Consider the following 12,515-nt stretch of genomic DNA (forward strand, 5'->3'; position numbering starts at 1 on the left):
TGACCATCTCAACCCGAGATTCGGGTTCGGTTGGGTTCTGGTTGTGAGAATGCTATCTCGGGTTGGGTTAGGGTTGGCCTCAACCCATCCAACCCGACCCGAGTTGCATCCCTAAATATGGAGGAATGCTAAAACTCAGGGTCTCATTGCAAAAATGGGATGAAAGGGAGCCCCCAAAGTGCAATTAATGTTGTTTGATTTTTGCATATTATAATAGCTTCAAAACAAAAGGGAACAAAACAGATCTCTCGCTCTCTCTCTCTCTCTCTCTCTCTCTCTCCAGTGACCAGATGTTGCATCTCTTCTTTGCCGTAGCCTTTTCCGTGGCTCCATTAACAGTCTACATCCCGCCTGTAAGGAGCTTAAATCTCTTCATAGAGAGTTTAGAAACCATCGTTCGACAGACTGCCATGTATACAAACAGTGCGTATCAGCGTACCCGCCATGTCTGCTCTACTATCTTGGCTTCCCTACTAAGTCTCTGGGGGGTAGATTAAGATTCCTAGATAGAATTCCTCTCTTTTTTCACTTTTCTTTTATGAATCCGCCTTGTTAATTGCTGATTTGTTGATCTGAGCTGTATTATATATGGTTGATGTAAATGAAAGGTTTTTGCCCATGGGAATTATAATAATGTCTGTGATGTGAATTCAAATTTGGGTTTATTTCTTTGATTCAGGGGATAATTAGTCAACTACTTGGGTTTTTTAACTTCTGAAGTTTTGGTTTGTTTTGGGTTATTAGAGATGATTATGGTTTTAATTTTTAACATTATCTTATAATTTATTGGCATTTTTTTTTGGCGTTAGAATTTTGGGTTAGGTGTGATTTAGGAGAAATTATACGGTGGCGGCCCTTTACATATAAACAGCGGAGAGAGAAAATATCAGCTCCCTTGATCAAAGATCAAGGGGAAAGTCAAAAAAAGGACTTTGACATCAAAAATCAAAGTGGGGGGGGGGGGGGGGGGAGTTGTTTTTTTCTCTCTGCCCTTGTTGTTTGACGGTTGGCCACCATAAATTCTCATGTTTTAGTTTCATTTCTCTTTTTTTTCTTTCTTTCTATTGATCTTCTTCTGGATACTGATCATTGGTTTTGCAACCTCATTTGTGTTTCTGGGACTGATCTGAACTTTTTGAATTGTCGGTTGAATTTAATGATTGAGCCACAAAAACGCAGTGTTTTGTTATTCATTGAATTTTATATTTTTCTGTGCCAAAATAAATGATGGGTTCATTAAATTTTGTACATGCTTCTGATATTAGCACTACCATGTTTTGATCTTGATCTTCCATGCTTTGATTATAGGGTTTTGTTAACGAGTGCCCTTACGACATTGGAAATGATATTTTACACATCTTTTGATAATAAACCCATCAAAAAAAATCCACACAATATGAGTATTTTTATCAAACAATGTGTAAAGTGATTGTAAAAAATCATTTCCAATGCATCTTAACGCGTGCCCGTTAACAAAACCCTTGATAATAAGGCCTACTCATCTTATACTTTCTTATCTTATATTTTTACGGAAGTGATACATTTGCCCCTTTTTTCTACTTGGGACAGCAAACTCTAGTGTATCTATGACTGCAGATGTGCTAATTTACTTCACGGGAGAAGGACTCAACGGCCCTAATTGCCACGTACGCTAGAGTTGGCTGTCCCATGTAAAGAAAAGGGGTGAATTTATCATTTCCCTTTTTGTAACCCGGAAAGTTAACAGCCCAGACCAAACCGGCAAATGTATATAAAAGTAGGGACCATACAAGAGGAGGCCAGTTCTTTTAGACTAAAAAACAATATGCGAAAGCTCTAGAAAAGACCAAAAGCAGCCATTACTAGGAAAGGTGAGAGCCGCCCACGTTAATCTTGCTTCTGATATTGGGGAGACCAAGGGTGCCCTACACAAAAGCGAGAGGGACCCGCGGGAAAGCCCTAGAAAAGACCACTCACCTTGTATTTTCCTTATTATGTTATCTTATTTAAATAGCAGTCAAAATTAGCAATTAAAATTTCCAATAGGGAAGATATATATGCCCCTTGTGATTACTTGGGACACCCAGCAGTAGTGTTTCAGTGACTGCAAAGAGGCTGATGTACTTCACGTCAGAATGATTCAATGGTTCTGATTGCCACGTATTGCTGCTGCGTGTACCAAGTAGTCAGAAGGGGTGGAAATATCACTTCCCTTTCCAAAAAGCTCTCAGCAGCCCATTAAAAAAAGAATTGATAATGAGTCGTGTGGACCCCGATCCCGAGGACGATGAGCGAGGGACACGAGGTCCCACGTCGATCCTCTAAGATCTCCACAATGTGAAGGAGAGCTCTACCAATGAACTCTCGAAATGATGCCACTCACAGGATGGGTGGCGATATAAATGAGATACCTCTCGATTCAAGGACCAGCCCGGAACCAAGATGTACCTATAACAAAGAAGAGTCGCCATCCAAGGAAGTAGGCCCTGGATCCCATGAAATACTCTGTTGCAACGGATAACCAGAGATACAAAAGTCCGTGCCTGATGACGAATGGGGAAGGTATTAAGCGCCCCAAATTCGCCCAAGTGCAAGCACCTGGTCTCTTATGCCATTTTTAATTAATTTTGAAGAGTTTTGGGCTAAAATCATGTGAAATGGGAACGAGCACCCCCGAAGAAACGTCTATCTAAGCATGCATGACTCGGGGATGGGCAAAAGAAAATAAACATCCAAATCCTAACTCACCGCATCTACTCCTAACCCATCACATCTAGGAAAGCAATAACATCTGCATGCACAGTTACCGCTAAGCAAGTAATAGCAGATATGATAAACAGAAAAGCAGTAAATATCTACAGCTAAGCATGTGAAACTAAACGCACGAGGAATAAGCAAGCTGAAAGTAAACACACAAGGAACTAAAGACGAACACACAATAAACTAAAAGATGTGAGGGAAGAAAGGAATCAGAAAATAGACGGTATGCGCAAACCCAAAATGCCAGGAAAAAGAAAATGGGACATACGATAGACTCAGGGAGCGATTCTAAGGAAATCGAGCTCAGTGATCCTAATCCGCTAAAGATCGGACAAGTCTCGCGATCGTCATAGCCTATCGTTGGGCTCAGCGAGGACAATGCCAGGTAAGAAAATGGGGGGAAAGTGTACCATCCTTCTCATCTTTTGGAATGATATTGGCACAATTATGTTTTGATAATCGCACCAACCCAGTCCACCTTTTCTTCCATCTCTTTTCCGATTTCTCTGAAAAATTGCAGAAATACTCTCGGAGATGTCAACCACCCTGGGAAAATTTGTACCAATTAGGGAACATTGTGAGTCAGCAAAACTTTGGGGTTTCTTCGCATTTGGGTTTGGTCCTTTGCAGATTTCGGAATTTGAAACTTGGCTTCTGGGGGATTCTGAGGTTGACTTTAAGACTCGAGTTTCGGGATATTTGGGAATCGGAATTTTATTCGATCTCGGGAATTTATTCGATTTGGGAAATTGGGGGTCAGGTCAAAATGGGGTGTCTACAAGTCGTCATCAAAACATGGTCGTGCAAATACAATGTCATTTCACATCTGGCTGTTGCATGATGCGAAGGCGTACCTTTCAGCAGATTTTGTCTTATTCATTTAATTCATCTGAGAGGCTTTTCCATCAAAATTTTTACTAGAATCTTTTGTGTTGTAAATTTCTATTAGGGCTGCAACTCGGGTCGGGTTTTGGAGAACCCAACCCTACCCGAGAAATATCTTGGGTCGGGTTTTTTTTTCAGAAAACCCACGATTCCCAAACCCGGCCCTACCCATGATAAATCTTGGGTCGGGTTGGGTTTTTTCACGTTGACGCAATTGTTTAAGGAAAATTCTTGTTTGGCAAGGCAACTCAACTCATAGAAGCAGAAATTACACTCATATTACACTTGAATCAAACAATGATGTAATTACACTCACATTACACTTGAATCAAACAATGATGTAATCAAACAATGTTGTAATTACAATCAAACAATGCTGAATCAAACACTTGAATCAACTCAACTCATAGAAGTAGAAATTACACTCACATACAATAACAGTGGGTGCGTGGGTTTTCACTTTTAACTTTTAACTAACAATAGAAAAAAATGTACATACTATAACTTATGTAACTCGGGTCGGGTCGGGTCGGGTCGGGCCCCTTCAAACCCGGCTCGACCCGAGATTCATGCGGGCTTTTAAATGCTCAACCCGGCTCGACCCGAAACCCATGAAACCTTAACCCAACCCAGGCTATTTTCGGGTCGGGTCAATGCGGGTCGGGTAAAACCCGGCTCGAGTTGCAACCCTAATTTCTATACACCTTATACATAACACGGGTAGGGCTATCATTTTACAACACATGCATAACGTGAGTGGAGCCTTTCATTTCACACTCATGCATATCATGAGTGGAACCCAGCATTTTGCACCTCAGATTTTGATATGTGAAGGCCCACCATCTATACCCAAACCCATGCATATGATGGGGCCCACAATTTTGCACCCATGAGTGGTGGGACCTACTATCTCATGTTTTGATGGGATGGGTCCCACCATCTCCACTCATGCACTAGGGTGAGTCCCACTGTCTTACATCTCATTTTTTATGGGAGAAGGCCCACGCATAACATGGACCATGAAGGGATTTGCTAGGGGCTTTCCCACAAACGCATTTTCCACCGTTAGCTGTTGCATGAGAGAGCAGCCACACAGGCTCACTTTTCAGCAGATTTTGTCTTATTAATTTAATTCATCTGAGGTGAATGCTCTCATGCAACAGTCAGCTGCAAAATGCCTTTCTGCGAGTCCCTAGCAAATCTTGGCCAGCTGGAATGCTAGTTTCCTTTTATATATATATATACTAGTAAAAAACCCCATGCGATGCACGGGCCGACAAAGAACTGTACAGACCACGTCATAGGTTGATCCAAACCGTCCATGTGATGGAACACAACATAAATAGGTGTGCCCCAAAAATCATTTCCATAGGCTGATCCTAGCCCTCCAATCTATAGAGGTTTCATAATTCCTTTTAAATCGGATGGTTAAGATCACCCTATAGATTTTTTATTAAAAAACCATAAAGGATGGAGGTAAGATTGAAATTATGTGGCTTTAATGGGTGCCTTTGTTAAAAAGCATAAATGAGGGCGTAAGATTGAAAATATATGAGTTGAATGGGTGCATTTGTTAAAAAAAGTCAAAAAAAGTGATATGTAATTCTCATAGAATTTTCAAAAAAAAAAAATCTCTTCTTTTCTCTTCTGTTATATATATATATATATATATATATATATATATATATATATATATATACTAGTAAAAAACCCGTGTGATGCACGGGCCGACAAAGAACTGTACAGACCACGTCATAGGTTGATCCAAACCGTCCATGTGATGGAACACAACATAAATAGGTTGTGCCCCAAAAATCATTTCCATAGGCTGATCCTAGCCCTCCAATCTATAGATGTTTCCATAATTCCTCTTAAATCGGATGGTTAAGATCACCCTATAGATTTTTTATTAAAAAACCATAAAGGAGGGGGGTAAGATTGAAATTATATGGCTTTAATAGGTGCCTTTGTTAAAAGCATAAAGGAGGGGGTAGGATTGAAAATATGTGAGTTGGATGGGTGCATTTATTAAAAAAAGTGATGTGTAATTCTCATATAATTTTCAAAAAAATCAAAAAATTCACTTCTTTTCCTCCCAGCTTATAGTAGTACTAGTAAAAAAACCCGTGCGATGCACGGGCCGACAAAGAACTGTACGGACCACGTCATAGGTTGATCCAAACCGTCCATGTGATGGAACACAACATAAATAGGTTGTGCCCCAGAAATCATTTCCATAGGCCGATCCTAGCCCTCCAATCTATAGATGTTTCCATAATTCTTCTTATCTTAAATCGGATGGTCAAGATCACCCTATAGTTTTTTAATTAAAAAACCATAAAGGAGGGGGGTAAGATCGAAATTATATGGCTTTAATGGGTGCCTTTGTTAAAAGCATAAAGGAGGGGGTAGGATTGAAATTATATGATTTAATGGGTGCCTTTGTTAAAAGCATAAGGGGGCGAGGGGGGGTGAGGGGGGTATGATTGAAATTATATGAGTTGAATGGGTGCATTTGTTCAAAAAAGTCAAAAAAATATGACGTGTAATTCTCACGTGATTTTCAAAAAATGGAAAAAACTCTCCTCTTTTCATCCCAGCTTATTGTATTAGATACTAGTAAAAAACTCGTGCGATGCACGGGCCGACAAAGAACTATACGGACCACGTCATAGGTTGATCCAAACCGTCCATGTGATGGAACACAGCATAAATAGGTTGTGCCCCAAAAATCATTTCCATAGGCTGATCCTAGCCCTCCAATCTATAGATGTTTTCATAATTCTTCTTAAATCGGATGGTTAAGATCACCCTATAGATTTTTATTAAAAAACCATAAGGGAGGGGGGTAAGATTGAAATTATATGGCTTTAATGGGTGCCTTTGTTAAAAGCATAAAGGAGGGGGTAGGATTGAAAATATGTGAGTTGAATGGGTGCATTTGTTAAAAAAAGTCAAAAAAAGTGATGTGTAATTCTCATATAATTTTCAAAAAAAATAAAAAAATTCACTTCTTTTCCTCCGGCTTATAGTAGCATATATATATATATATATATATATATATATATATATATATATATATATATATAGTTTAAATTGGACTTGTTTTTAGAGATTTACGGATTGGGTCCATGTAAGTAATTCATAGATTTTACCTTTTTACTACAATTTGCATAATGAAATCGATGGCTGCATTCATAAATTGTTTATTTATTTTTTGCTAACATTTTTTGGAAGGATTGATTTGACAATTTTGCAATTGGAAGTGATGCATTATTAAAATTGAAGAGATACACATGAAGCTTGAAAAGCAAACGCTCTACATGCAGAGGGATCAACAACAAAGAGACAGAGAACCAAAATGGCCAAAACAACAAGACCAAGCAACAACACTGCCAGTGGCAAGAGACCTCCACAACCCAAGAGGAGCATAACAACCCAAAACACATCACACATATCATGCATTTTTTTTCAGGACTTTGAGCTTGGGGGCGCATCGAAGGACGATGGTCTCAGCCTTGAGCCCTGGTCCGAACCCAAAGAGCACACCCCACTCGAGTCCTTCCCCCACTGTGTCGAGTCCTTCCCGAACCGATCTCTTCCGCATTGCATCCATCACGAAGAGGACGGAAGCGCTCAACGTGTTCCCATACTCTTTTAACACCTTCCTTGCACTACTCAACTTATCTGGCCTCAATCCCAATTCCGTCTCCATCCCGTCGAGGATCGCTCGCCCTCCAGGGTGCACCACCCAAAACAATGAGTTCCAATCAGAAATTCCGAACGGCTCGAACGCGTCGGCCAATACCTTTCCTACATTTGTAGCAATATGTGTGGGGATCTCCGGTTGCAGGCTAAACACAAGCCCATCCTCCCTTAGGTGACCCTCTATGTCACCTTCAGTCCCATGTAACAACTTTTGTGAGGCCTTAACTAGCTCAAACAAAGCACACTCCACCATGACAAGTGGGTCCACCCCCACGATCACCGCCGCAGCCCCATCACCGAAAATTGCATGGCCCACAAGGTTATCCACGTGAGTTTCACTCGGGCCACGGAATCCAATGCCGGTGATCTCTGAGCAAACTACGAGAATTCGGGCCCCGCGATTATTTTCAGCTATATCCTTAGCAAGCCGAAGAACTGTGCCCCCAGCATAACAACCTAGTTGGTAGAGCATGAACCGGTTTGTAGATGGGGAGAGGCCTAACAACTTGACCAACTCGTAATCTGCACCGGGCATGGAGGCCCCACCACTGTTACAAAATATGAGATGGGTAATGTCGGTCTTTGGTCGGCCCCACTCTTCGATGGCCTTGATGGCTGCTTCATGGCCTAGTTTGGGCACCTCTGTGTCCATCAGGTCTTGGCGCACATTGAGTGAGGGTGCACTATAAGCGCAAATGTTGGGGTTCGCCTTCATTATCTCCTCCGTCAAGCATAGATGACGTTTCTTTATCATTGATCTCTCACCTGCAAGTAAAATGTGTGTTGTTAAACTCGGAAAGACTCGGCTCCTTTATTATAAACATGCAACTCAGTGAGTTGACTCGTGACTCTTTGATCTTGAAAGCAAGTCAACTGGAAAGGGATGTAGACCAAGTTAATTACTCAAATAAAGGAAAATAGGGGAAAAAAAAAAAAAAAAAACTTAAAAAGTGGGAGTGGCAATATCAATGATCTGGGAATTTAGATGAAACTAAGAGATAAAAACTCAAGGGAGAATATTTTTTCACCCCCTGTAGGTCTATGCGCCCCCCTGTTAACTTGATTTGACATAAAAAATGGGGGCTCATAATGGGCGAAAAAAAATTGTCTCCCAAACTCAAAGTCTACTCACACATTCTCTTGAACTTATCCTTTAGATCTACCATGTGCTCGCTCACAGTCATCTTGAAGTAGTAATCAGGGTATGTGTCCTGCTCCACCACCATGGGCGGAGTTGCGGTCCCAATTGCGAGTACACATGCTCGGCCAAATGATCGAGTCACTACACATGGGGGTGCATTTGCCTCCGAGCTCATGGTGGTAGTGGACGATCCTTCAAAGCTCCCCTGCAAGTCCTTTTATAACTAGTCTCTGAAGTTTAAAATAAAGAGAGGGCTGCCAATATCAAAACTTTGGCGTTTCACCTCCCTCACAAAGAGGACTGCCAATGTGTACGGGAGGTACTATTTCCAAGCTGTTGAATCTTGTTATTATATTCCTCAAACAACAGCAAATTGTATCAAGAATTAAGAAAAAATCTCTCACTTGGGATCTGTTCTATACAGATATTTGAATTATATTACTGTAAAATATGGCAAATCTGCTTTGTGAACACTCCATTGATCTGGTGGGCCATCTCCGAAAATAATTTCATTAAAAAAGTGGCCTCCACTTATATTTCTGTGTGCCCATGTTTACCCCATGTCTCCTTTGTTGAGAGTATGTTCAATGAAGTCGTTGGAGGTTATGTTTCAAGAGATTTTTTTCTTTCTATGGTTCTTCTTCTTAACACTGATCGTTGGTTTTGGAACCTCATTTGTGTTTCTGGAACTGATCTGAACTTTTTGAATTTTGATTAATTTTTTTCATTGGAATTGTCGGTTGAATTTAATGATTGAGCCACAAGGCGCAGTGTTTTGCTATTCATTGAATTTTAGGGCTGGCAATTTCACCCGAAAAAGCGGGGATCCGCCCCGCCCCGCCCCGTTTGGGGAGGGGATTCCCCGATTTGAAAGGGGAAGGGGAAGGGGAAGGGGATTATAAAAATTCCCCGGTGCGGGGAGGGGAAGGGGAAGGGGATGGAGTTGTCCCCGCCCCGCCCCGCCCCGCCCCGCCCCGCCCCGCTACGCCTAGGGGTGGCAACGGGGCGGGTCGGGGCCGGATGTTGGGGTCCCCTTACCCTTCCCCTTTGCGGGGAATTTTCCCTCTCCCCTTCCCCTTCCCCTCTGCGGGGATGGTGGGGAATCCCCCTCCCCTCCCCGCGGGGAATATCTAATCCCCTTCCCCTTCCCCTTCCCCTTCCCCTCCCCGCATCCTTCGGGGACAAAATCCCCACCCCGCCCTCTCTTTGGAACCCAACCAAACCAGCAAACAGAGCTTCTTTCTTCTACGTCCATTACAAACAATATTGTGATGAATGCTATGATTCTATTCATGTGATCAACAAACAGATGGACAAAATCAGAAATGCATGGATGAGACAACAAATATAAATAACAACAGGACCTCATCTTTCAGCAATTTTCTGCATAAATTATGGAATGATAAATAGGAAATGAGCACCAGGATTACCTTCATTAACAGGCAGCCAATGTGCAAAAAGTAACTATTTCAGTAGTCACAATGAACTTTAAAAGTCCATAAGTGGGCGCTCACACACGCAAAATAATGTTCATTAGTTCATTATGTATAGCATGTTAACCCCCAGATGAGCATGAGAAATGAGAATGGAGAAGAGAACAAAATCAACAAATGACTTATTTCTTTAATTGCAATTCAGTCTAGTGCTGACATGAAACAAATTTCTAGTAGCTAAATTTTTCTTGTTGAAAATTAAAACCTGCAATCCAACCCTAAAATTCTGTTGGCACTACGATTTTTTGATAATTGCATACACTCAGCGTCTCAGGCTCTCAGATTGTCTTTATTATTTCAACATCTGTGAAAAGGTTATTATAGTTCTCAAAATGCTCTCAGAAGCTAATTAAAAGGAAAAGACAAGCTAAGTTTATGTTTGGGGGAATCTTGTAGCCGATCCACAGAGTTTCTAGTCGTATTTCTTTAAAAAAACACTTAAAAATTTACAAAAAATGGCATTGATTAGCGGGGCGTAGCGGGGCGGGTCGGGGCGGGGCGGGGACAACTCCATCCCCTTCCCCTTCCCCTCCCCGCACCGGGGAATTTTTATATTCCCCTTCCCCTTCCCCTTCCCCTTTCAAATCGGGGAATCCCCTCCCCAAACGGGGCGGGGCGGGGCGGATCCCCTCTTTTTCGGGTGAAATTGCCAGCCCTAGCTACGCCCCGCTAATCAATGCCATTTTTTTGTAAATTTTTAAGTGTTTTTTTTAAGGAAAACTACTAGAAACTCTGTGGATCGACTACAAGATTCCCCCAAACATAAACTTAGCTTGTCTTTTCCTTTTAATTAGCTTCTGAGAGCATTTTGGGAACTATAATAACCTTTTCACAGATGTTGAAATAATAAAGACAAGCTGAGAGCCTGAGACGCTGAGTGTATGCAATTATCAAAAAATCGTAGTGCCAACAAAATTTTAGGGTTGGATTACAGGTTTTAATTTTCAACAAGAAAAATTTAGCTACTAGAAATTTGTTTCATGTCAGCACTAGACTGAATTGCAGTTAAAGAAATAAGTCATTTGTTGATTTTGTTCTCTTCTCCATTCTCATTTCTCATGCTCATCTGGGGGTTAACATGCTATACAGAATGAACTAATGAACATTATTTTGCGTGTGTGAGCGCCCACTTATGGACTTTTAAAGTTCATTGTGACTACTGAAATAGTTACTTTTGCACATTGGCTGTCTGTTAATGAAGGTAATCCTGGTGCTCATTTCCTATTTATCATTCCATAATTTATGCAGAAAATTGCTGAAAGATGAGGTCCTGTTATTATTTATGTTTGTTGTCTCATCCATGCATTTCTGATTTTGTCCATCTGTTTGTTGATCACATGAATAGAATCATAGCATTCATCACAATATTGTCTGTAATGGACGTAGAAGAAAGAAGCTCTATTTGCTGGTTTGATTGGGTTCCAAAGAGGGGGCGGGGCGGGGATTTTGTCCCCGAAGGATGCGGGGAGGGGAAGGGGAAGGGGATTAGATATTCCCCGCGGGGAGGGGAGGGGGATTCCCCACCATCCCCGCAGAGGGGAAGGGGAAGGGGAGGGGGAAAATTCCCCGCAGAGGGGAAGGGGAAGGGGACCCCAACATCCGGCCCCGACCCGCCCCGTTGCCACCCCTATTGAATTTTATATTTTTCTGTGCCAACATAAATGTTGGGTTCATTAAATTAAATTTCGTACAGGCTTCTGTTATCAGCACTACCATGTTTTGATCTTGATCTTCCATGCTTTGATTATAGGGTTTTGTTAACGAGTGCCCTTACATTGGAAATGATTTTTTACACATCTTTTGATAATAAACCCATCGAAAAGAAAATCCACACAATATGAGTATTTTTATCAAACAATGAAAATCATTTCCAATGCACCTTAGCACGGGCACCCGTTAACAAAACCCTTGATAATAAGGCCTGCCCACCTTATACTTTCTTATCTTATTTTTTTAGGGAAGTGATACATCTGCCCCTTTTTTCTACTTGGGACAGCAAACTCTAGTGTATCTATGACTGCAGATGTGCTAATTTACTTCACGGGAGAAGGACTCAACGGCCCTAATTGCCACGTACGCTGGAGTTGGCTGTCCCATGTAAAGAAAAGGGGTGAATTTATCATTTCCCTTTTTAGGCCGGTTCTTTTAGACTAAAAAACAATATGCGAAAGCTCTAGAAAAGACCAAAAGCAGCCATTACTAGGAAATGTGAGAGCCCCCCACGTTAATCTTGCTTCTGATATTGGGGAGACCAAGGGTGCCCTACACAAAAGCGAGAGGGACCCGCGGGAAAGCCCTAGAGAAGACCACTCACCTTATCTTTTCCTTATTATGTTATCTTATTTAAACAGCAGTCAAAATTAGCAATTAAAATTTCCAATAGGGAAGGATATATCCGCCCCTTGTGATTACTTGGGACACCCAGCAGTAGTGTTTCAGTGACTGCAGAGAGGCTGATGTACTTCACGTCAGAATGATTCAATGGTCCTGATTGCCACGCATTGCTTCTGCGTGTCCCAAGTAGTCAGAAGGGGTGGAAATATCACTTC

The 12,515-nt window shown here is 41.6% G+C and overlaps 1 protein-coding gene across 1 annotated transcript; it reads right to left on the minus strand.

Moving 5' to 3' along the window:
• Positions 1-6,876: 6,876 nt before the first annotated feature.
• LOC143845728 (chalcone synthase 1-like) lies at positions 6,877-8,887 on the minus strand. The gene is made up of 2 exons (XM_077354138.1): positions 8,465-8,887; positions 6,877-8,097 (listed from the first exon to the last, which is right to left on the minus strand). Exons 1-2 carry the CDS (start codon positions 8,646-8,648, stop codon positions 7,082-7,084), a joined length of 1,200 nt encoding a protein of 399 aa, XP_077210253.1. The 5' UTR covers positions 8,649-8,887; the 3' UTR covers positions 6,877-7,081.
• Between the last annotated feature and the right edge of the window lie 3,628 nt (positions 8,888-12,515).

The sequence above is a fragment of the Tasmannia lanceolata genome, unplaced genomic scaffold, assembly GCF_043159265.1.
Source record: "Tasmannia lanceolata isolate RefF3 unplaced genomic scaffold, GAP_Taslan_0.1 ptg000015l, whole genome shotgun sequence".
NCBI lineage: Eukaryota > Viridiplantae > Streptophyta > Magnoliopsida > Canellales > Winteraceae > Tasmannia > Tasmannia lanceolata.

What these genes read in the sequence shown, in the direction of transcription:
- LOC143845728 (XM_077354138.1), bottom strand. Translation starts at nt 8,648, where the DNA reads ATGAGCTCGGAGGCAAATGCACCCCCATGTGTAGTGACTCGATCATTT. An exon ending in GGATAAGTTCAAGAGAATGT is followed by an intron (nt 8,098 to 8,464) that starts GTGAGTAGACTT and finishes TTTTACTTGCAG; the next exon opens with GTGAGAGATCAATGATAAAG.